We start from the raw sequence: 22,592 nt of genomic DNA, 5'->3' as shown, positions 1-22,592 counted from the left end.
GGCGGGGATGGCGGCGGGGATGGCGGCGGGGATGGCGGGGATGGTGGCAGGGATGGTGGCGGGGATGGCGGGGATGGTGGCGGGGATGGTGGCAGGGATGGCGGCAGGGATGGTGGCGGGGATGGCGGCGGGGATGGCGGTGGGGATGGTGGCAGGCTTTGTCCCCGTGCCGCGGGGGGACGGGCAGAGGTCCTGGGAAGGCCTCCGGGAAGGGGGAGGCTGGATTCAATCCTTGTCTTTCACCTGGGCTGGAGTCCAGCCCCAAAATAGCCGTCCAAAAACAAGATCACATGAGAGGAAAAAAATAGCAAGGCTCAGGATTATCCATCCATACTTCCCCGTCTGCGCGGGTGCGGAGCCGCGGCGGCAGCGCCAGCCCCGGAGCCGTTCCTTCCCGGTGCCCTCCCGGTGCCCTCCCGGTGCCCGCGGGCCCTGCCCGGCTCGGGGGCTCCGCGGGAGCCGCAGGGGCCGGGCTGTGCCCCCGGCAGGCTCCGGGAGCTGGAGCAGGGGCAGGGTGAGCCCAGCGCGTCCCTGCCCGCCCCGCTGCCCCCCAGCCCAGCCCTGCGCACCTGGAGCCTGCTCAGGTGAGTTCCTGACCCAGCATCCTGCACTCCCTCCCTGGCACAGCGCACACATTCCCGGGGCTTTGTGGTGCTGTCCCACGGGTCCCTGAGCTCCCGGCCGAGCTCAGCAGCTCCATGTGTGCGGTGCTGAGGAGCAGCTGGGTGTCCTCTCCTCTGCCCCGGCTCTGGGAGCTGGCAGGAGTAGGATGGGCCTTGCACCTCGGGGCTGTTCCAGCTCCTTCTGGGCTGAGCCGTGCCCGCCGAGGGCTCCCAGGATCATCACAGGAGGGGTGCAACCAAAGCAGGACTGGAGGATCTCGAGGGTCTCGCTCTAAACGTGCAGGAAGTTTTGTTTAAGTCGTCTCTGCTGCGGGACCTTGGTTTGGGGGATGAGGAGGCGCCAGGACAGCGGGGCTGGGGCTCAGCTGCCCTCACAGGCACTGCCTGTGCTGGGGCCAGGCAGGGCAGCGCCTGCAGCTTCTTCCATGGTTAATTATTCACTGAGCTTCCCAACAGACCCGGGGGCTGGTACTGCTGGGACTCGGAGCCCAGGGGTCTGGTGGGCGTCAGGTGAGCAGGTTCCTTACCAGGGACAGGGACAGGAGAGGAACTGCAGCAGCAGCACCCATCAAATCCATCCAGAGAAACTGAGAAATAGCACAGGCACCCGCTGCAGGTGCTGCTGGCACTGCCCAGGCAGGGCTGGACTGGGGAGGGCAGGGGGGAGGCAGAGCTGCTGCCAAGGCAGTGCCCCCATCCCTGTATTAACCCCATCCCTGTACTGATCCCATCCCTGCAGTGTCCCCACCCCTGTCGTGTCCCCATCCCTGCAGTGTTCCCCATTTCCATTCTGTCCCCATTCCTGCAGTGTCCCCATCCCTGTGGCTCTCGGGGCAGGGCCCAGGGTCGCTGCAGCACGGTCGGTGCCCGGGTTTTGGCCGAGCCTCCTCTCCCTCGTGCCGGCGCAGATCCCGCTGCCCAGGTCCATGTTTGCTCCGTGTTTGCGTCGCTCCGGCTCTTGGCTCCATCCCGGAGTCACAGCCTTGGGGACAGGCACAAAGGACAGATTTGGCAGGACACCGCCTGCAGAGCGCCGCACCGGGGCTGCCGAGTGCCAGCCGCGGCCAGGGGACAGCCGGGCAAGCGGGGAAGGCTGGGCTGCAGGGAGGGAGCGGCCCCGGCAGCTCCGAAACAAGGGAGAAAATGGACCAGCATTTCCTAATCTTCACCACATCCTCACAATCCCCGTGCCTTTAGTCCAGGAGAGCCTGAGGCAAAGCCAGGCCTGCTCCTCTGTTAGATTCAGGAATGTTTGGTTATACCTATTTTTTATTTTCTGAAAAAGCAAGATGAAATCTTGGGCGGGATTATTAAAAATAAAAAGGGAGAAAAAAGTCTACAGCTATGTCCGGAAAGCTCGGGATGCACCTGCGCTGTGGGAGCGCTCGGAGCTGTCCCCAGCAGGCGCTGGTGACCACGGCCAGCTCGAGAATCTTTCACCCGAACGTCTGGGCCGCGGGCATCGCCAGCCGGAGCGCCTGTCCAAACACGCTGGCTCCACGTGAGCCGCCGCTGAAAAGCCGATTCTGAGCGAGCTTTAGATAACGCAGCCCAAACAGCACCGCATCAAAGGCTCGTGGAGCCCGGCCAAGCGCTGAAATCACCGCTCGGGCTCCGCCAGTGCTTCATTAGCCCTTCATTAGGGCTTCATTAGTGCTGCGGCAGCGACCTCGCACCCCGCACATCCGCACCCCGACCTGCACCCACCCCGTGAGCCCCGAGATCGCCCCTGGCACCCCCCGAGCCCACCCGTGTCCCCCAGCACGGGCAGAGCCCGCACGGCCCCCAGGCCCCAGCGCCGTCCCCGGGGACTCGGAGCTGCATTTCATCCGCCTGACAGCGCTCCCGAGCACTTCGGCTTTTAAGGCCAAGCTCTGCCGGTGCCAGCGGAACGCGGCCGTGCCCGGCACAGCCCCGTGGCTGCCCCGGGCCTTTCCTGGCAGCTGCCCCCGGGGAGGGCAGAGACACCCATGGGGAGGGCAGGGACCCCCATAGGGATGGCAGGGACCCCCATGGGGAAGGCAGGGATCCTTGAGGAGGGCAGACACCCCGTCCCCGCTGCCCGGGGCGCTCGGGGCTGACCGGGATCAGGGCGATCATCGCGCTCCCGCCGGGCACGGAGACACCCAGCGCCGCAGGAATGTCCCGGGCCGCAGGGAAGGGAAAGACGAGGGGCAGGGAGGCCGATGCAGCTCCGGCTCCGGGGGGCTTTGCCCGCTCCTGGCGCCCCCCTGCTCCCGCAGCCGCGCCCACTGCGCTGCCCGGGGCTGGCAGTGCCGCAGGTCCCGGCCCCGCTGCGGCTGGATGCGAGCAGCCTCCCCTTCCCTCCCCCGCCCCAGGCAGCTCCTCCTCATCCTCACCGTCCCCGCTCGCTCCGCTCCGCTCCGCTTCTCCCCGCGCCCTCGGGAGCCGCCGCCGGGAGCGCCGCGCAGCCGCCGGTAGGTGCGGGCGGGGGGCGGCGGGAGCGGGGAATGAGACCCCCCGAGAGCCCCACGGAGCCCCGCGGGATGCTCAGACACACCCCGGGGCACGGATTGCCAACCGGGAGGCACCGGGATCCCCCGGGATGCCCGGGGGATGCTCTGGCAGCCCCGCGGGATGCTCAGACACACCCCGGGGCACGGATTGCCAACCGGGAGGCACCGGGATCCCCCAGGATGCCCGGGGGATGCTCTGGCAGCCCCACGGAGCCCCGCGGGATGCTCAGACACACCCCAGGGCATGGACTGCACCCGGAGGCACCGGGATCCCCCGGGATGCCCGCAGATGCCCAGGGGATGCTCTCTCAGCCCCACAGATCCCTCCAGGGCACAGGGAAGCTCCGACAGGCAGGGTCGGGCTGGGATGTGCTGAGACAGCAGGTTCCTTCCCTAGGAACAGCTTTAGGGGGGCAGCGTGATGCTCGCTCCAGCTGGGACAAACCCCCCCAAACCCTGCAGGTGCCCCCAAATCCTGGGAGGGAGGAGTGGCTCAGTGATGGCAGCATCATTCCAAATGACAATCTCCCAATTACTGCAAATTCTCAATACAAATCTCCAAATTACTGCAAACTCTCCTGAGGCTCTGGGTAGAAGCAGAAGCCCAGATCAGAACTTGAATAGAAATATACTAAAACCCAAATATTTAAAATGGCAAAACACAATATTTGGACAATTAAAAAAAACCCAAACCAAACAAACTAAAAAAACCCAATCAGACAGAACAACAAACAGAAAGAAAAATCGTTGCAGTGACACAGCACTATAAATGGTTCATTTTTGATGCAAAATAAATAAATCACAGAACCATAGAATGGTTTGGGGATGCCACAGCTTCTCTAGGCAGTTAGGTATGATTAGGGATTCCCAGGCCAGGTTGGACAGGGTATGAAGCAACCTGGGATGGTGGAAGGTGTCCCTGCCATGGCAGGGGATGGAACTGGATGGGCTTTAAGGTCCCTTCCCACCCAAACCATTCTGTACTGATTCTATGATTTACGGCCAAAACAACACCACAGGGATTATCCTGATGGGCCTGACAGCCAAAACTCCTCATCAGCAGCATGCTCTGAGCTCTGAGCTGCTCTCAGCCAAACAAAGATGCCAAACACAAATTTCTGCAGGCTGGAATCTCCCCGGCTGGGGGTGCAGGTGTCAGGCTGAGACTCTGGGTCCACATGTCCCCATTGCCCCTTCCCTTGCCAGTACCTGCAGCCTCCCAGCTCCTTTGGGCCTTTTGGCAAAGGTGAAACCCCTGACAGGCAGCAGCAGCTCCCTGTCCCCACCGTGCCGGGGTCCTGGGCTCGATTCGGCTCAGCTGGTTGGGAGTAAGGGCAAGGAGGCAGAGCATCAGGAGCTGCCTCAGCTGGGAGGAAGATCAAGGTCTCAGCAGTGGGAGGAAGGCCAAAGTCATTTAGGGAGCTCAGGAGGAAGGGTTGATCCCCTGGGCTGGGTGGAGCTGGAGGAAAGTTTATCCAGAGGGCTTGCAGAGCTCTGGGTCTGGCTGGAGCCTCGGCAGAGCCCAGCTCTGTCCAGCCCCAGTGTGAGTTCCTGCAGAGCCCAGCTCTGTCCAGCCCCAGCCCAGTGTGAGTTCCTGCAGAGCCCAGCTCTGTCCAGCCCCAGTGTGAGTTCCTGCAGAGCCCAGCTCTGTCCAGCCCCAGCCCAGTGTGAGTTCCTGCAGAGCCCAGCTCTGTCCAGCCCCAGTGTGAGTTCCTGCAGAGCCCAGCTCTGTCCAGCCCAGTGTGAGTTCCTGCAGAGCCCAGCTCTGTCCAGCCCAGTGTGAGTTCCTGCAGAGCCCAGCTCTGTCCAGCCCCAGTGTGAGTTCCTGCAGAGCCCAGCTCTGTCCAGCCCCAGTGTGAGTTCCTGCAGAGCCCAGCTCTGTCCAGCCCAGTGTGAGTTCCTGCAGAGCCCAGCTCTGTCCAGCCCCAGTGTGAGTTCCTGCAGAGCCCAGCTCTGTCCAGCCCAGTGTGAGTTCCTGCAGAGCCCAGCTCTGTCCAGCTCAGCCCCAGTGTGAGTTCCTGCAGAGCCCAGCTCTGTCCAGCCCCAGTGTGAGTTCCTGCAGAGCCCAGCTCTGTCCAGCCCAGTGTGAGTTCCTGCAGAGCCCAGCTCTGTCCAGCCCCAGTGTGAGTTCCTGCAGAGCCCAGCTCCGTCCAGCCCCAGTGTGAGTTCCTGCAGAGCCCAGGCAGGGGAAGCAGGGCTGACCCGGTGTACAGGAGAACAATTGGACATTGTGCTGCCTTATCACCACCAGGGAGCCTGTCCTGCCTGAGGAACCCATTAAACTTTAGACCCCTCTTTGGCAGCCTTCCCGTGTGTCTCATGTGCCTCTTCAGCCTCCCAGCCCTTTTCACCCTCCACTACTTTGTCTCTACTTTTCTTTTGGCCTCCCACTTTATTTTGGCCTCCTGCCCTTCTCAGCCTCTGCATTTCTTTCCCCCTCCCACACTTTCTTGGCCCTCTACCATTTTGCAGCCACTGTTTTCTCTGTCCTTATTTTTATTTCTGATCAATGTTTTTTTTTCTCTTGCACTCCTCGGCCTTTACTTTTTTTCCTCCCCAACCCTGTGACTCCAATTCCTTGTGACTCCTCCTTCTCACCTTTAGCCTCCATTTCTCTTTCAGTCTTCCTTGCTTATTCCATCTCCTGGTTTTTGTTTGCCCCTTCTTTATTGCCCTCAAAACACATTAGAACTTGTTGGATCTTACAAACCCTTTTAGTAAATATTCCCTGAAAATAAATGTATATTCCCAGGAGGTAAAGGCTGCCCCTGGGTACCAGCACTTCTCTCTCCTGGGCACAGCAGGCACTGACTCATGGCTGGGGCATTTTTAGGAATCCTGTGTACATTGGCTGTCAGTGCAGATCTATTGGGGATTATCCTGGGGGTTGGGTCTGCCTTTCAAAGAGAACCCTCACATCAGAAATCTCTTTGCAGAAGGATTTGTTGAATACCAGTTCAGGGAGAGACAATGGCTCTGTCCTGGTCTCTGCTGGCTGCAGGAATCCTCCCTCTCTCCCTGTTTGAAAGGTGCCCGACTCAGCGTTCAGTTCCTGTTTCTCCCCTTGTTTCCAACACCAGAATCTGTTGGTTTAAAGCTGTTGGAGAACCAAAGCAGAGGCCAGGGCCATGCAGAGCAGCTGCAGCAGCAATCAGTGACTTGCAGGGTTTATTTTCCCCAAATCTGTCAGTATTTAACAGGGCAGGTGGCACTGCCCACCCAGGGGTGGGCACCTGTGCCTGGATTCCAGGCAGCTCTGGCCCCCAGCCCTGAGGAGGCACAGACAGTCTGCACCTGGCATCTGCAGGGACAAAACTGCCTGCCACAGCTCCTGCTTTTCCCTCCAAAGCCTTGAATAACAAAAGTGCTTCACTTCCATCTGGTGAAGGTGGCAGAGAAAGGCTGAGACAGACTCTCACAGTGCCAAGGTCAATATTTAGGAATTCCCTTCAAGAACAGCTAATTCACAGCCAGAGCTAAATAAAGTCCTACTAACCCCAGCACAGCATCAGTAACATGCACCCATGGTCCAGCTTAAAGCCTGACCTCTGTTTTAATTAGGTATCAAACCCCATTCTGCTGGGTCTGAACTCAAGAGTGAGCTCAGAAAAACCCCTTCCCCTTCTGTTTGTGCTTTCCCTACCCCCAGACTCTGTCCCTTGCCCAGGGAAGGCACCAGGCTGAGAGGGCTGCTGGGGAGAGGACCAGGCTGGGATCCCACAGGCAGATTCCCAAGCCCACAGCATCAAAGCTGGCAGCAGTTCCTGAGGACGGGGCAGAAAGGGGTGTCACAGGCTGGCTGCTGTGCCCAGGTACCACTGACTCACAGCATGGCATCTAAAACCCTCCTGTCCCCCTCAGACTCCTTTTGGGAGCGGTGTTGTCTGCCCTGAGCCGTCCTCCCAAGGGTTTGCCCACTGCCCACAGCAGTCTGGACACACAGTTCATCCATGACTCACGGCCCACTGCTGCTCACAAAGTCTGTCCTTGCTCCTGGCTCTCAGTTTAGGCCTGGGTGTCAGCCTTGAGCTCAGATCTTTCCTTTATACTTGGCTCTCTATTGAAGTTCAAATCTTGGACAGAAAGCACAAGTATTTAACACCAATTAAAACACCCTCCCTTCCCCTTCCCCAGTATTCCCATTGCTGCAGGGTGTTCACAAAAGCTCCCACTTGATGGGAAGAGTTACTGGCTGCCAGACTCCAAATGGGGATTGCGGAGCTCACACTTACCCTGCTGGGATGTGATGCTCCCCAAACCACGGGGGATGCTCACTGACTGCCCAGGGATCCCAGGGCAGGGCTGGGTGTGCAGCTCACGAGTGAGGAAAAGGTAAAACCCCACTGGGATCCTGGTTGTGGCACTGCCAGCCAGGGGCAGGGGGCACAGCAGCTGCTGCTCCCCACACTCTGCCTGGTAGTCACAAAGTTTTTCGTTTAATGGGGGGATTTTTTTCTACTTAGACAATCCAGGGTTTCTTTCTGTCTTGATTATCACAAGCATCAGAGCAGAGCAGCTGTGGTTGCCCCTGGATCCCTGGCAGTGCCCAAGGCCAGGTTGGACGCTGGGGCTTGGAGCACCCTGGGACAGAGGAAGGTGTCCCTGCCATGGCAGGGGACATGAGGTAAGACTGGATGGGTTTTAAGGTCCCTTCCAACCCAGACCATCCTGTGTCTCCATGGTCCTTGGCTGCATCCCCGTGGCCCCAGAGCAGCTGTGGAAACACGGGCACAACAAAGGCCACGGTGTCTCTGAACTCCCACTCAGGAGCTGCAAATAGCCAGCGTGGGTGAAACCTCAGGGGCTGAGCTGCAGCAGGCTGTTAAAATTGCAGCCTTCCGTCCTGCTCTGCGCCCTTTGTGGTGCTCTGTTGTTTACAGAGATGAGGAGGGGCAGGAGAGCACCCAAACACATCCCTTCCCTCGGAGGGCTGTGTCATGGAAAGCCAAGGCAGGGCTCTGTTTTCCTTGGAGCAGTGGCTGCCCTGCCTGCCCCTGCTGCTGGCACACAGCCTGTGGGCACACTTGTCGCAGCGAGGGCCAGACGGGTGCCCGGCCCTGCAGGGACGCAGGTGTGCCCCTGTCTGGGACAGCAGGAGCAGGATTAGGGCTGCGCCTTCCTTGGGCTCTGGCAGGTCCCAGGGAGTGACTCAGGCTCCTTCCTAGGACTGAGGGTGACACACAGAGAGCTCGGTGTCCATGGCCACCCACTGCCACCAGTGAGAATTCTCCCATTTGTGCCTGAAGAACACAGACAGAGCAGCGACCCGTCTGCCTCCACAGACCACAAGAGGTGGAGATGCACAGCTGCTCTCCCTAGTTTACTCCAGTGACTACTTAGCCACACTAATTCCAGTTTTTTTGCTGACCCACTCATCTTCATTTAACAAGATTCAGCCCTGAGCTTGCCTTGCTCTGATCTTTCATCTGAAACACTCCTTGCCCTCTCCTATGTGCTGCAGCTTTTCACTGGAAGGAGTTTTCTCCAGTCCCGAAGTCATGCAGATAAGAAAATTATTATTTATTGGAGGAATTTCCTGGTAATAGCCATTATTAACTCAAGCTTTTATCACACTGTAATTGAGCAACAGCCTAAGCTCCTTACTCAGGCAGCTTGGAGGAAGAAACTCAGGGGTACTAGAGACTGAATTTAAAATGAGACATTGGGCAACAGAATTAAGAACAGGATTCTTCCAGCCAGGCTTACTTAGATGTTACAAAGAGCAGCTGTACAGCTCTTACACAAACATTGCAGGATGAACACCATTAACTGCCTGCGCATTTCCATGGTAAATCACTGCTGAGCCTCTGGTGAGCCCAGAAACCCCAGTGATTTTCCCTGGAACAGCCCAGAGCAAGGCTGCGCTGGAGGAAGTTGGGTTTCTGAGCGATGCTGTGTCTGCTGATGGTTAACCACCAGGATGGATGTGGGCTTTCACTTGGCCTGGGGATGAAACCTTGATTCCAGCATCCTCTGCCTCCCTGGGGAAGGACGGGGTACAAAGGCTGAGCCCAAACTCAAATCCCAGTTTGAAGCTGGGGCCAACCCTCGGCTGGGCTTGGCCACCCTTCAGAGGGGCAGCTGCAGGAAGGGCAGCCTGACACCGTGAGAGCATTCCTGATTTTCACTCCCTGAGCAGCAGCAGCAGCCTGGGAGGGGCTGGGCCCTGAGGGTGGCCAGGACAGAGGGACAGACACAGACACGTACCTGAGCAGGGCTCAGCAGAGGGGTGGCACTGCAGGGCTCACAGGGGACGTGGTGCAGCAGGAGAGCCAGGCCACTGCTGGGATTCACAGCACAGAGGGAACTCCTGGGCTGCAGTTTGTCATTTGGTGCCATCTGTCTGTCCGTCTGTCCGTGGGTGTGCCGGGCAGCCACACCTGCAGCTCCAGCCCAGACAGCCACAGTGGGCTCTGTGGCCTGGCTCTGTGCCCGTGTCCTGCATGGACAGCGGGGGTGGCACAGGGACAGGGGAGAGGTCATTGCAGGGTCACTGCACGGGGACAGGGGAGAGGTCACTGCAGGGTCACTGCACAGGGACAGGGGAGAGGTCATTGCAGGGTCACTGCACGGGGACAGGGGAGAGGTCATTGCAGTGTCACTGCAGTGTCACTGCACGGGGACAGGGGAGAGGTCACTGGGAAGCCAGGCACAGGCAGGTCCAGGCAGGAGAGGTGCCCACAGCCCTGCCCATACCTGAGGTGGCAAACCCAACACAAGGGTCCTGTGCCTGCTGCATCATCCCTGAGTCCTCAGCAGCACAGAGCCACCCTCCTCCTCCTCGGGTGACAGGGATGAGACTGGTGTCACTCGTGGCACCTGTCAGTGGCTGCTCCAGCCAGCCCCACGTGCTGGGAGGCAGCAGAGCACAGGAGCAGAGACCAGGCTTGGCACTGGCCTTGGCACAAGGCTGGGAGATGGAAAGGGCACCTGGGAAGGGCAGACAGGACCTGCTGCATCCTGGAGGGAAGGGGAAGCCCAGGGTGCTTGCGTTGCCAGAGGTGTCCCCTGGGTGAGCACATCCTCCAGCCCATCCTCGGCTGCAGGGACTGTGCTCTGGTGATTCTCTGTCCAGGTGTTGTCCCCACCCAGCAGGTCCCACACACCCGGTGTCCAGGTGTTCTTCCATCCACACACCTGGCTGGCTCTGGGAAGGAGGGTTCCAATCCAGGACAGGTCCAGCGGGATCTGTGGGTCTGTGTGTGCAGCCAGGGCTGCTCCTGCTCTTGCTCCCAGCCCAGACAGGACACAGGGACAAGGCCCTCCTGGCACAGCTCCTGCTCTGGGGCTGCATTTGCTCCTGGGGCTGGAGCTGCAATTAAGTTAATCACCGGATGGCCGAGGGCCGTGGGTGGGAGGTAATTAGAAAGGGGAGGATGCCTTGGTTTTCCTGCCTCCCCACGGACAGCACAGCCTGGTGGGAGGCTGCCCTGGCTGTCCCGGGCTCAGAGCTCTGGAAAAGCCACACCTGGCTTAGGGCAGGGATGGGGCTCCCCTTGGGCATCCCTGAGGGCCCAGGGCTGGGATAACCCTGTCCCTCTCTGATGCTGCTGTGTTGGTCATTAGTGACACCTCTCAGGAAACCCCTCTGTTCTCCCTGCCACAAATCCAGTGAGACTGGGTGGGATGGTTGTTTTCTGGTGGAGAGCAGCAGATGATGACAGCAGGCATTAGTTAAATTGATTTTTATGCTTTTGGTTGCACTTCACACAACATATTCCACTTGCAAAGGGTAAAACCTGGCTGATAAATACTTCATTAAGCAGTTAATCACATCACTAGAGATAAAATCACCCGGCCATAAACAAGCCTAGAAACGAGCCAGTGCATTCCACTGATAGTCACAGAGTGATCTATTATATATTTATCATATGCTTTGCCTAATCATTTATTAATCCTTCTAAGAGAATGTACAGGGCAAGGAATTCGAGCTGTGCCTTGCACTGCCAGCCTCAGGAGGGGAGGCAGCCCCTGCAGGCTGCCCATGCTGATAACCCCAGACCCACCAAGCTGCTCCTGCAGCATGAGGAAACCTCTGCCTGTGTCTAATCCTCCCCTGGATGAGGAAATCCATCCCATGAAATTGTTCTCTACAACTTGGAATGAATAAAATCCCTGTTTGTCTGAGAGGTGTTTGCTCACATGCCCAGGTAGATCTCAGACTGCCCCAAAAACCACAGGAATCCCTGGGAAAGGCAATTCAGAGCCTGAATTCCCTAAAAATATTCCACCTGTTCTAGATGCTTTCCATCCCACATGGAGTGTGTGAGCTGCCTGGGAGGTGACAGTCTGCTCAGGGGGCTGCAGTCACAGTGGCAATGGGCAGGGAGCCCATCAGGAGGTGATGCTGTCTGATCCCAGCCGAGTCACGCGTCCTGGAACAAACTGCATTTCTGCTTTAATGGAGAAAACAACACTTTCCGAAGTGAAAGCAACTGGAGTGTTTCCACTGAACTCCCCAGAGCCAGGTTCACGAGACACTGATCTCATTACCCAGAGCTGGACAAAGCCTCAGGACACTCCTGGGTTTAGCAGCTTCTCATCTCTCTGGAGCTCTCCGGGTGATCTCTAGCTGATCATCTAAATGACAATTGTGATTAGCTGCACTTTTCATCACCATTTCCATCAGAGGCCATGCAGAACATTTCTTTCCAACCCTACATAAAAGATTGTGTCCAAAGCCAAGGAAAATGTTGATGCATTTGGATCAATCCAATCTGGTTTTAACCCAGTAGGTGAGATTCTTCTGCTTTCCTCCGTGTAGTAGCCAGGTATTTCATACCCAAGGAAAGAAGGCTCACCTCAGCTGGCTACCTTTAGGAATCCCCCTCATTTCCATCAGCACCACCTCTGTCATGCAAACAAGTGCTGTGGGGTGAAATCTGCACAGCTCTAGGGCAGAGAGCAGAGATTCCCCTCTCTCCCTCCGTGGCTCCCAGTGTGTGCTGTTATTGCAGAGCTCACAGCCTGACATTGGCAGCACAACCAGCCCTCCATGCTCAGTCAGATGCTCGCAGAGTTTGGGATTTCACATCAAAGCCACTGGTTTGGCCAGTGATAAAGTTTGGAACCAACCCCAAACTTCTCAGAATTTCACAGCTATTGTAGCCCTGCCCTGGGCTCCTCTCCCTCAGAGCTGCAGGGAGCAGCACAGCGCAGCCACCAGGGCTCAGCAGGACCTGGATCAAATGAACATTTGGGCTTAACTCGCTTCCTAAGGGTTTTTTTACCTTCAGAAGTTATTTCTGGTCCTTTGGGGTGCTGACATTTCCATTCAGGAGGAAGAGCTGGGTGCCCTCAGCTGCCCATGCTGCAGATGGAGCTGGGGCTGTCCTGGAGCTGTCCTGGAGCAGGGCTGTCCTGGGGCTGTCCTGGAGCTGTCCTGGAGCTGTCCTGGAGCTGTCCTGGAGCAGGGCTATCCTGGAGCTGTCCTGGGGCTGTCCTGGGGCTGTCCTGGGGCTGTCCTGGGGCTGTCCTGGAGCAGGGCTGTCCTGGGGCTGTCCTGGGGCTGTCCTGGGGCTGTCCTGGAGCAGGGCTGTCCTGGCTGCAGCCCCCAGGGATCCTCCTCGTGGGGATTTCTCTGTGCACAGAGCTGGAGGAGAGAGGAGCCACAACCACAGCTGCTCATGGACAAACAGGCTCCAGATCCAGTCCTGGTGTGACCAGGGGGTCAGAGCTCAGCAGCAGCCACGCCCTCACAGCCATCTCCTTTTGGAATATTTTCCTTTCTCCATGGGGCACCCAGTAACCACTGCAGTGTTGTGTCTCTCAGCCTTGCATATTTGAACAGCTTTCTGTTCTGCTTTGTGCTATTTAATAGCATTGTTGGGCTCCTACCCAAAGAAATAAGGCCCTTTATGTTTTCTTTGGTTCAGGCTCTCTCTCTCACTCGAGCTTTTTAATTCCCATAAAAACCTAACGTGTTCTTGCCAGAAGTATAATGCTAGGGCCATGAGTGGTGGTGTTTGTAGAGGAACAGCTCCATGGCCATAAAGTCTGAGAACAGCAAGAGTATTTAGCACAGGGAGACAAGGGGAGTGGAAAAGTGTTCATGAGCTTTTCTGGGGCACTCAGGGCAGCTGGCAAGCACTGGAGTCTTCCTAAAAATAGCAAAAATAACCTTAGAGGAAATCAGTGATGATGAAGAAGCTGTTTGCAGTTGAGCTGCTCTGGTCAGGCTGTCTGGACGTGCCCTCAGCCCTTGAGGTGGCTGTGGTAGAACCCAGGCTGCTCTCGCTCCTGCCTGCAGAGTTTGCTGAGATCCTGCTCAGACCCCTTGGGTCTGGGGTGTTTGCTTCTCAGTGCCACCCACCATCAACCCAGGAGAATTCTGGGTGCCTTTTACCCTCAGATAAATGTTCAAGAAAAGCTCTGGTTCTAGGAAATGACCCAGTGATGATGTGGATTAAAGCTCAGTGGAGGAGCAGAGCCCCCTGTGCCACCCTGGGTGATTTGGGGCTTTCCTCCAGGGAAAGGCTGGCAGCTGGCAAGGAAGCTGAGCTGCCGCACTATGGTGTCTTGAAAGAAAACTAAATGTAGGGACCAGACACTCCATGAAATAATTTCACCTGATAATAGTGTTAAACAAAGATTTTGTGTCTGTATTTGGCATCACCTGCTCTGGACACCTCCAGGAGCCACAGAGCTTCTGAGGCTGCATCTCCAGTCTCATGGCAATAGGTGGGGCTGGGGGCTGTCACTCCAGACAGCACTTCCCAAAATCCCAGTCTGTGTCAAATGGGGGCTCTGAGAGCCTGGAGTCTGTGCATAAAGCAGAGCTGGTGCAGAGGCTGGGGGTGCTCTCGCCAACAGCCACACTCTTCATCTCCAGGGATTCATCTTTAGCAATCCAGCTTCCAGAGGTTTTTATTCTCTGCAGGCATCTGGGATCCATTTCCAGGAGTAATTTACTCTTTTTGCAGCTGCTTTTGCAGAGCTTTTTAAATACCAAAGAGTTTAGAGCCGAGTGTTTAGAGATTGTCTGTGTGTGTGCATGTGTGCGAGTGTGTGTGCTGCAGAGCTGCCACCCTCGGTCTCTGCCAGGGCACTCCAAGCACCACAGCAAACCCACACAGTGTGGTACTGGCTCCATCCCAGTAGCACAACTCAGTCCTAGAGAGACATTTTTACAATCTATAAACACATATAAACAGTGACTATAAAATATTTTCCATAATATAGCTGTGGGAATACATGACATTTAAAGCAACTTCCTGCATCTAGATTTATTCTGTGCCTTGTCTTTTTCTGTTCATAAATCCACTTCTCTCCAAGTACTACAGAACTTTGTGTGTGAAAGACAGAATGAATCTGTGGGAGATTTTAAATGTAGTTTCTAGGCTGAAAACATGACTGTACCTGAAATATCCATGGGACTCTGGCCCCACCTGTGGCATCTCCTGATGCCACATCTGTGAGGGCACTTCTGTGACAGCACTTCTCACTTCCCAGCCTCCAACCTCCACAGCATCCTTCTTTGATTGGTCTGGAGATGCCTTCAGGTTTTGGCACAGCATCTGCTTAGACACGGATTGAGACCACAGCCTCCAGCAAAATGAGGTTTCAGTATGATCCTTCATTAGACCAGCTTGCTCCAAGCCCCAGTGTCCAGCCTGGCCTTGGGCACTGCCAGGGATCCAGGGGCAGCCAAGGGCTTCCCCACCCTCGCAGGGAAGGATTTCTTCCCAAAATCCCAAAATCTAACCCTGCCCTCTGGCAGTGGAATCCCCCTGATCCTGTCCCTCAGATCCTTGACCAAAGCCCTCTCCAGCTCTCTCAGAGCCCCTTCAGGCACTGAGGTGCTGCTGCTTGACTCATGGCATATCCTGGACTCAAAATTCCCATTTCCAAATGCTGTTGATCAGTGTCTGGGTAAATCTGCTCAGCCTGGCAGTGAAAGCTCCTGGCCCTGCCCATCTCCCACCACATCTAACACACATCTCTCTGTGTGTCCTGACCTTTTCCATCTGTGTCCTGGGCAGGTGAGCTGCAGAGTGCCAAGGGATGAGCAATATTTACACCTGACACACAGTGGGTGTTGCAATTCCTGGTCATAATTGTGTTTGAGAGTTATAATAGTGCAGAGAGAGCTTTACCTGGGCTCCCTTCCCGCCTCCTGCGGGTTCCAATCAGACACCGGCTGTTTTCCAAACTGCTTTTCTGAGCGTGTAATTTTAGCCCGCACGTCAATAGAGAGGAGAACAAAAACAGAACTCACCGTGATCAAATTAAAGAGGCCAGAATCCCTCCTGCCCAGCCCCACCCAGCGAGGAGACAGCCCCCCACACCTCCCACACAGGGGAGCATCCCCTGGGCTGTGAATCACCAACGGGACCCCCGGGATCCCTCCTCCTTCCCTCCCTGCTGCCTTTAAAGCTGGGCAGCAGCGTGTGCCAGGACTCGGTGTCACCCCTGTGCCAGCACTGGTGTCACCCCGGTGTCACCTCCCTTGCATCCCAGCAGCAGCAGCGTATGCCAGCACTGGTGTCACCCCGGTGTCACCTCCCTTGCATCCCAGCAGCAGCAGCGTGTGCCAGCACTGGTGTCACCCCGGTGTCACCTCCCTTGCATCCCAGCAGCAGCAGCAGCGTGTGCCAGCGCTCGGTGTCACCCCCGTGCCAGCACTGGTGTCACCTGCTGTCCCCTCCCTTGCAGCCAGCCCCGGGAGGAGGAGGCTGCGCGATGGCCGAGGGGGAGATCACCACGTTCAGCGCCCTGACGGAGAAGTTCGACCTGCCCGCGGGCAGCTACAAGAAGCCCAAGCTGCTGTACTGCAGCAACGGGGGGCACTTCCTGCGCATCCTGCCCGACGGCACCGTGGATGGCACCAGGGACCGCAGCGACGAGCACAGTGAGCAACCCGGGGGGCTTGGGGGGCCCCTCGTGCTGGGGTTTCATCAGCTGGGGAGGGAGAGCTGGGGAAAATGGGGTCTGGATGAGGCTGGTGTGACAGCGCGTCTTCCAGGGGCTGAACACGTATCCCAAGGGCCAAACACATCTCCGGGGGACAAACACACGTCCATGGGGAAAAACACACCTCCAAGGGGGACAAACACACATCCCAGAGGCCAAACATGCCTCACAGGGGACAAACACACCTTCTGGAAGCCAAACACACATCCCAGGGGCCAAACACATCTCCTGGAAGCCAAACACACATCCCAGGGGCCAAACACCCCTCCCTAGGGCCAAACACACATCCCAAGGGACAAACACACCTTCTGGAAGCCAAACACACATCCCAGGGGCCAAACACACCCACAGCTGGGACCCAGAGCAGGGGGGTGTGAGGTGTGTGCTGTCCAAGTGCAGATTTGAAGGACAGCAATAGATATCTCCAGTGTTGAACCTGGCACTGGCTTCCCCTCACGGAGGCAGACAGACAGACAGACAGACAGACAGACACAGGGACACACAGGGCTGGCTCACACGGGGAGCTGCCCTGGCAGGGGAGCTCAGGGCAGCCTGGCATCCCACAGCATCACACACAGCATCACACTGCCCTCCGTGTGCCACAGCCCTTTACTCTGTCACCCTGGGCAGGGTGTCCCCTCGGCTGTCCCCACCCCTGCAGGCAGTGACCCTGGTGGCTCCAGCCCATGGGACACTGGCACCTCTGCTGGGAGGAGATGCTCCTGCAGATACCACCACTTGTCCCACCAAGGAGTCATTGGGAATTTAATGCTGTTTGTGCTTTTGCATTACCAAAAACTCTTCAGAGGATTTTTCAACCTGCTGGGCACACAGCAAAGCTCCTGCAGGGCTCCGTGGGCATCAGGGCTGGGCTCTGCCCCTGCTCTTGGCAGCAGCCTCTGGGTTCATATCCTGAACATTTACTGGAATGGCACCAGGCCCTGCAGGCTCCTATCTCGTTGGAAGGAAGGGCTGGGAGGAGCCAAACCAGCCTTACAAAGTGCTAAGAAAAGCACTTTTATTTTCTTTAAACCACAAGCACACATGTGACTTCTCCCCCAAACGTAACCTTTCCTCTGGCTATTGTTGTGTTACTGACAGGCAGTTTAGAGCCAGTTTTAATTACAAACACTGTATCCCCAGCACGAGGCAGTGCTGGGGAATGGATGAAGATGAGTGGATAAACACAGCGTGCAGCTCCAGTCTCCAGGCAGGAATAAACCCAGCAATAACCCTCAAACCCCTGGAAAGACTGGATGGTGACCCAAAGGACCTGAAGAGACAGGACTGGGCTCACAGACACACCAGGAGAGTGGTATGAGCTCAGGTCTCTGCAGCATTTTGCTGGAGTCAGAAGGAGAGGTCAGGGTCAAGATGGGATCTCCTGGGGCACAGGGAGCCACCAAGGCCATGAGCCCACTCCTGTGCCCTGGCCCAGGCTGCTGTCTCACAGCACAGATGCTGTCACACAGCCCAGCCCTTTTCCCTCTGGAAAAGCAGATCCATCACCCTGGAGAGGTGCCCAGGGCTGCCCTGTGCCCGAGGGCAGGGAGGGCAGGCAGCTCTGCATCCCAGCACCTCACACCTCCCTGCTGCTGGCCCAGGCCACATGTTTGCAATCCTCTGCCAGAGAGGAACCTCCTGTAAATGGTCTCGTAAACTGGGATACGGGAACACACTAACATTTCCAGAGGAAACCCCTGGAAGGGCTGAGTGCCAGCAGAGCAGCCCTGGGCAGAGGGACCCTGCTCTGAGCACCCACATCCTGCCCCTGCACCTGGAACACGATGGAGCTGCTCAGATCATTCCCTGGTGTGCAAGAGGAGCAGCCCAGACCAAGGCTGGCACTGTGGGACATTGTCACCCAGCTGGGACAGCACCTGCCAGCTCCAGGGAGGGACAAGGCACAGGAACACCCAGGGTTTATCGGGAGGCCAGTGGGGACAGCAGCGTTCCAGCTGCACCAATGCTCTGCAAGCTGTCCATGGGCATTTTGTTCCAGACAAATACCAAGGATTCTTATTTTTCTCTCAAATGGCCTCAGAATCAGGAGGATCTCTAAGAAGAGCAGAAGGAGTCACTCTCTCTAAGCCTTTGTTGTCCAGGCCCACATCAGGATCCACTTCCCACATCCTTCACATGGGCATTCCAAGCTTGCACCAATGGAAAGAAATCTTACCAGGACTCTGCAGATTCTCCAGGATGAAACTCATGCTCATCTCTACAAAAACTCTCCTTTTTCTGCTTTCATCCCATTTCTTCATGGAAGGAAATCTCTGTACAGACCTGGAAGAGAACCTGAAAAAACTTAATGCACAAGCTCCTTCCTCTGGACCCACTGTTCTTCCCTCTGTGGCCAAAAACCTCAGCATCCCATTGGCAGCAGGAGGGTCCTCGCTCCCCTCTCTCAGGACAGTTTTTAGAGCAGTATCACCATTTTCATCCCATTTCCTCCCTTTCTCCCTGGACTGTTTCTGGGCCAAGTCCCAGATCTGCAGCACCCAGGGAATGCAGGTGGGCTGAGGTTTTCCCAGTGCACATCCCCAGCCTGAACCGGGCATGACAGGGGCCAAGCACTCCTGCAAACCTGCACCCACACTGCTTCCTAATTAATGTCATTTACTGAGCAGGAAATGCCAGACATGAAGGATGTGAACCATTACATCAAAGATTTCACTGCAATGGGCGTTCCACCAGGCCAAGAGGTAACACTGCCTCTTACCTCATCTAAATAAGGATAAACAAATTAAATATAAACAGGAAGGAAGGAGCTGGAGCCGAGACATCCGTTCATACTTCATTCCAACCAACCTAAATATTGTTGTTATAAATCTCAGGGAAAGAAGCTGCCTATGAGATGGGAAGGATCACTGGGAAGAGCTGGAATTTGCAAGTCACTGTGTCTGCAGCCACAGCCTTTTCTATTTCCCCATTCTCCAATGCTCTGGATAAATCCAGCTGCAGCAGACAGCTGGGTGGGATGCTTTGGATCAGGGGGTTGCAGTGCAGGCATCTGCAGCCTGCCCATCCCTGGCTTAGCTCTCAAAATACTCCTTCATATGTCACTCCTTAAGTGTCTTGTCAAACCACATGAGAAATTTGTAAATTAGAGCCAGAATTAAAACCCCAATCTCCTGTGTCCCATTCCAGCATCGTAACCAAAAGGCTGTCCTTCCTTTGATGTAAAATAAGGGGGAAAATTGGTCTTTGGTTCCAGAAGGATGGCTGTGGGATTTCTTTGAAGAAGAGGGTACAAGGAGACACTTTTATTACACACTGTACTGTTTCCTATAAACTCTTTATAAGCCAGACTTCAACAAAACACCCTGCTAAATTTCCTGGCAGTTTTTCCTCCCCTTTCCCTATTTTCCTCTCACTGTTGTTTTGTTTTTGCTCCAGTCCAGCTGCAGCTGAGCGCAGAGAGCGTGGGGGTGGTGCACATCAGGAGCACCCAGTCGGGGCAGTACCTGGCCATGGACCCCAACGGGCTGCTCTACGGCTCGGTAGGTGTGGGATGCCCTGGGAAAATGCAGCCAGGGGCAGGGCTGCAGGCATCCCACAGCTGGGCAGTGCAAACCACAGCTGGGCGATAGCTGGGCTCTGTTTGTGATCCTGGCAGCTGCACGGCCACTCTGCATCTGGCTTTATTTTGGGGGGAGATAAATGAATTAGCAAATAATGCAGTTTACTGCCCTGCTTCTGACAAATGTTGTATTTCCTATCTGACACTTGATAAATATTGTGTTTCATACCTGGAGCAGCAGCTGCCACCCAGTGTAGGCGTCCCTGCCCATGGCAAAGGGCCGGAGCTCAGTGGTCTTTAAGGTCCCTTCCAACCCAGACTGTTCTGGTTCTGCACTCTGAGCCTGCAGCTGCCACCACAGTGCTCAGGGCCAGAGCAGGAGCCAGGGCCAGGAGCAGTTTATGGAGCACGGAGCTGATTTAAAGTGCCAATTAAAATTCCCAGGTCACAGACACCTTGCTACAGGAGTGGCCCAGGGGAGTAAATCAAGGTCACCTACCCCACAGTTTAAATAAGAGCTTTACTGGGGTGTGGAAATGTCAGAGGCAGGTCTGGATGGCATCCCAGAGGGGAGAGCTGGGCTGGGATTGTCACACCAGGAAGATCTCCAGCTCACTGTCCTTCCCGGGGCTCTCTTGCAGCAGTTGCTGGGTGAGGAGTGTCTGTTCCTGGAAAGGCTGGAGGAGAACCATTACAACACCTACGTCTCCAAAATGCACGCGGACAAGAACTGGTTTGTGGGGCTGAAGAAGAACGGGAACAGCAAGCTGGGCCCGCGGACTCACTACGGCCAGAAGGCGATCCTCTTCCTGCCCCTGCCCGTCTCTGCCGACTGACGCCCGGCCCCAAAGCTCAGGGATGACCCCAAACCCCAAACCCAGCTGCTGCTGCCTCCTGGAGCTCAGCAGAGCTCCCAGCTTTCGGTCAAGGCTTTGCCAAATCTGCCAAAGCAGAGCCCTGTGCTCTGCACCAAGCTTTGCAGAGATGAGGGCATGAGTCCTGGCACTCCCCTGAGGTCCGTGGGGCTCCATCTCCCCCTGCGCTCAGCTCTGTGCCTGTGTGTGCCATGACCCTCAGCCATGTGTGCCGTGTGTGCCACGACCCTCAGCTGTGTGTGCCATGTGTGCCATGACCCTCAGTCCTGTGTGCCATGTGTGCCATGACCCTCAGCTGTGTGTGCCACAACCTTCAGCTGTGCCCATGTGTGCCATGACCCTCAGTCCTGTGTGCCATGTGTGCCATGACCCTCAGCTGTGTGTGCCACAACCTTCAGCTGTGCCCATGTGTGCCATGACCCTCAGTCCTGTGTGCCATGTGTGCCATGACCCTCAGCTGTGTGTGCCACAACCTTCAGCTGTGCCCATGTGTGCCATGACCCTCAGCCGTGTGTGCCATGTGTGCCATGACCCTCAGTCCTGTGTGCCATGTGTGCCATGACCCTCAGCTGTGTGTGCCATGTGTGCCATGACGCTCAGTCCTGTGTGCCATGTGTGCCATGACCCTGCTGCAGCTCCCAGGGCCTGCCCTGGGCAGGCACCCAGAGATGTGCCCGAGGTTCCCCAAGAAGCTCATATTTTGTGTCCCCAGGCATGCCAAGGCAAAGCCTCCCTGCTGCTGTGTGTTAATGTATTTGTCCATGCAGGTGTGTAGCTTCTGCCATGCCCTCGAGCAGTTCCAGATTGCACCATCAGTGCCGTTATCCAGGGCCAGCCTGGTAAGTGCCAGCTGGGCATGCTAAGCTGAGCTAGGCAAAGCTCCAGCCCCAAACTTTGGCGTCCCTCACAACACCAATAGTGTGTATTTCGTGCTAGTACCTGCCGTATGTTATTTGTATTTATTTATTGAGTAAATATGTCTCTTCTACAAGCTGTGGATAAGTCATTCCAGGCACCTTGAGGCTGTCCCAGTGAGCAAGGGGCAGCGGCAGTGAGGGCTGTGAGGGTGTGAAGTACCACAGCAAGGGGCTGCACGAGGGGGCAGAGCATTACTCCCACTCCCAGAGGAATTCCTCCCACTGCCTCTGTGTCTGGTCAAATGGGGCTCTAAAAACAGCACTGAGGCCCCTTGGTGGCTCCCAAACCCCCCGTGAAGTTGAGTTTCTCCACTGCTGGCACAATGAACATCTCCCAGACAGCTCAAGAGCCACTGCTGCCAGCTGGGAACATCACCAGAGCACCACCCAGAGCATCCACGGCTCCTCTGGAAAACCTGAACCAGGGCTTCACCACCCTCACGGGAAAGAATTTCTCTGTAATATCAAATCTAAACCTCCCATCCTTCATCTTAAAGCATTTCCCCCTTGTCCTATCCTGCCATCAAGGGCAGGGACAAGACACAAGTGCTCCCTGCTCCCAGCAAACCCGATCAGCCATCCCACATGGAGGAAGGAATAAAAGGCTGCCTTGCATATTTCTGCAGCAGCAATTAGCCACTAATTGCCGAGATTTACAATTGCTGTGCTAATTACTGCACTCCTGAACTTCTGCACTTGCTGCACTATCTCCCCAGCACTGATAGCATCTCTGTACTCCCAGGGCTGCCAGGCAGGCAGGGAGCTGGCACGGGACGGTGGAGCCATAGCTGGGAAGGAGCATGTGCCAGGCCCTGGCACCCTCCCACCTGTGGGATCCACAAGGAAATAGAGGGGAAATAGAGGGGAAAGGTGGATTCTGCTAATCCTGCAGGTCCCAGCTGCTCCTCCTGGCCAAGAGAGGCACCCAGCCCCTGCCTGGCCCAGCTGCTCTGGTGGGCACAGCGTGATATTCCCATGGCAAACACAAAGCTGAGCAAGACAGGGGGATGAGGACAGCCAACAACACCCACACTCCTTAAACACAGCAGTCACCTTCCCTGCGAGAGGCTGAGCTGTCACTCAAGTCAAGAAAGTGAATTAATGCATGAGCAGGAGATCCAGGTTTCTAATTAAACTGGAAAGTTGGACCGTGTAATGCTGGGTTTAGCTGGGCTGTCTTGCAACACCTCATTAAGCCAGGGCACTCTCGTTAGGCTGCTGCTGCTCCGAAACCGCCCCCGCAGGTACGGCTTGACACCCAGCTG

The 22,592-nt window shown here is 56.4% G+C and overlaps 1 protein-coding gene across 2 annotated transcripts; it reads left to right on the top strand.

Annotated features, from left to right (window-relative positions):
- The first annotated feature begins 356 nt into the window (after positions 1–356).
- On the top strand, positions 357–22,095 carry FGF1 (fibroblast growth factor 1). Of its 2 annotated transcripts, none has more exons than XM_058815353.1 (4): positions 357–584; positions 15,755–15,950; positions 19,412–19,515; positions 20,180–22,095. In XM_058815353.1, the coding sequence occupies exons 2-4, from the start codon at positions 15,782–15,784 to the stop codon at positions 20,369–20,371; spliced, it is 465 nt and encodes a 154-aa protein (XP_058671336.1). In that variant the 5' UTR covers positions 357–584; positions 15,755–15,781; the 3' UTR covers positions 20,372–22,095. The 2 variants fall into 2 exon arrangements, with proteins under 2 accessions (XP_058671336.1, XP_058671335.1); XM_058815352.1 differs by having other exon boundaries at positions 20,177–22,095.
- Positions 22,096–22,592: the final 497 nt, after the last annotated feature.

Source organism: Ammospiza caudacuta, chromosome 16, assembly GCF_027887145.1.
Source record: "Ammospiza caudacuta isolate bAmmCau1 chromosome 16, bAmmCau1.pri, whole genome shotgun sequence".
NCBI classification, from domain to species: domain Eukaryota; kingdom Metazoa; phylum Chordata; class Aves; order Passeriformes; family Passerellidae; genus Ammospiza; species Ammospiza caudacuta.
The sequence above is the reverse complement of the archived record's forward strand: the minus strand, read 5'-3'. Positions and strand labels throughout refer to the sequence as shown.

Bases quoted from the DNA above. Each gene is read 5' to 3' on its own strand.
- FGF1 (XM_058815352.1), top strand. From the start codon at position 15,782: ATGGCCGAGGGGGAGATCACCACGTTCAGCGCCCTGACGGAGAAGTTC. The intron at 15,951-19,411 runs GTGAGCAACCCG...TTTTTGCTCCAG, and splicing joins GGACCGCAGCGACGAGCACA to TCCAGCTGCAGCTGAGCGCA. The intron at 19,516-20,176 runs GTAGGTGTGGGA...GCTCTCTTGCAG, and splicing joins ACGGGCTGCTCTACGGCTCG to CAGTTGCTGGGTGAGGAGTG.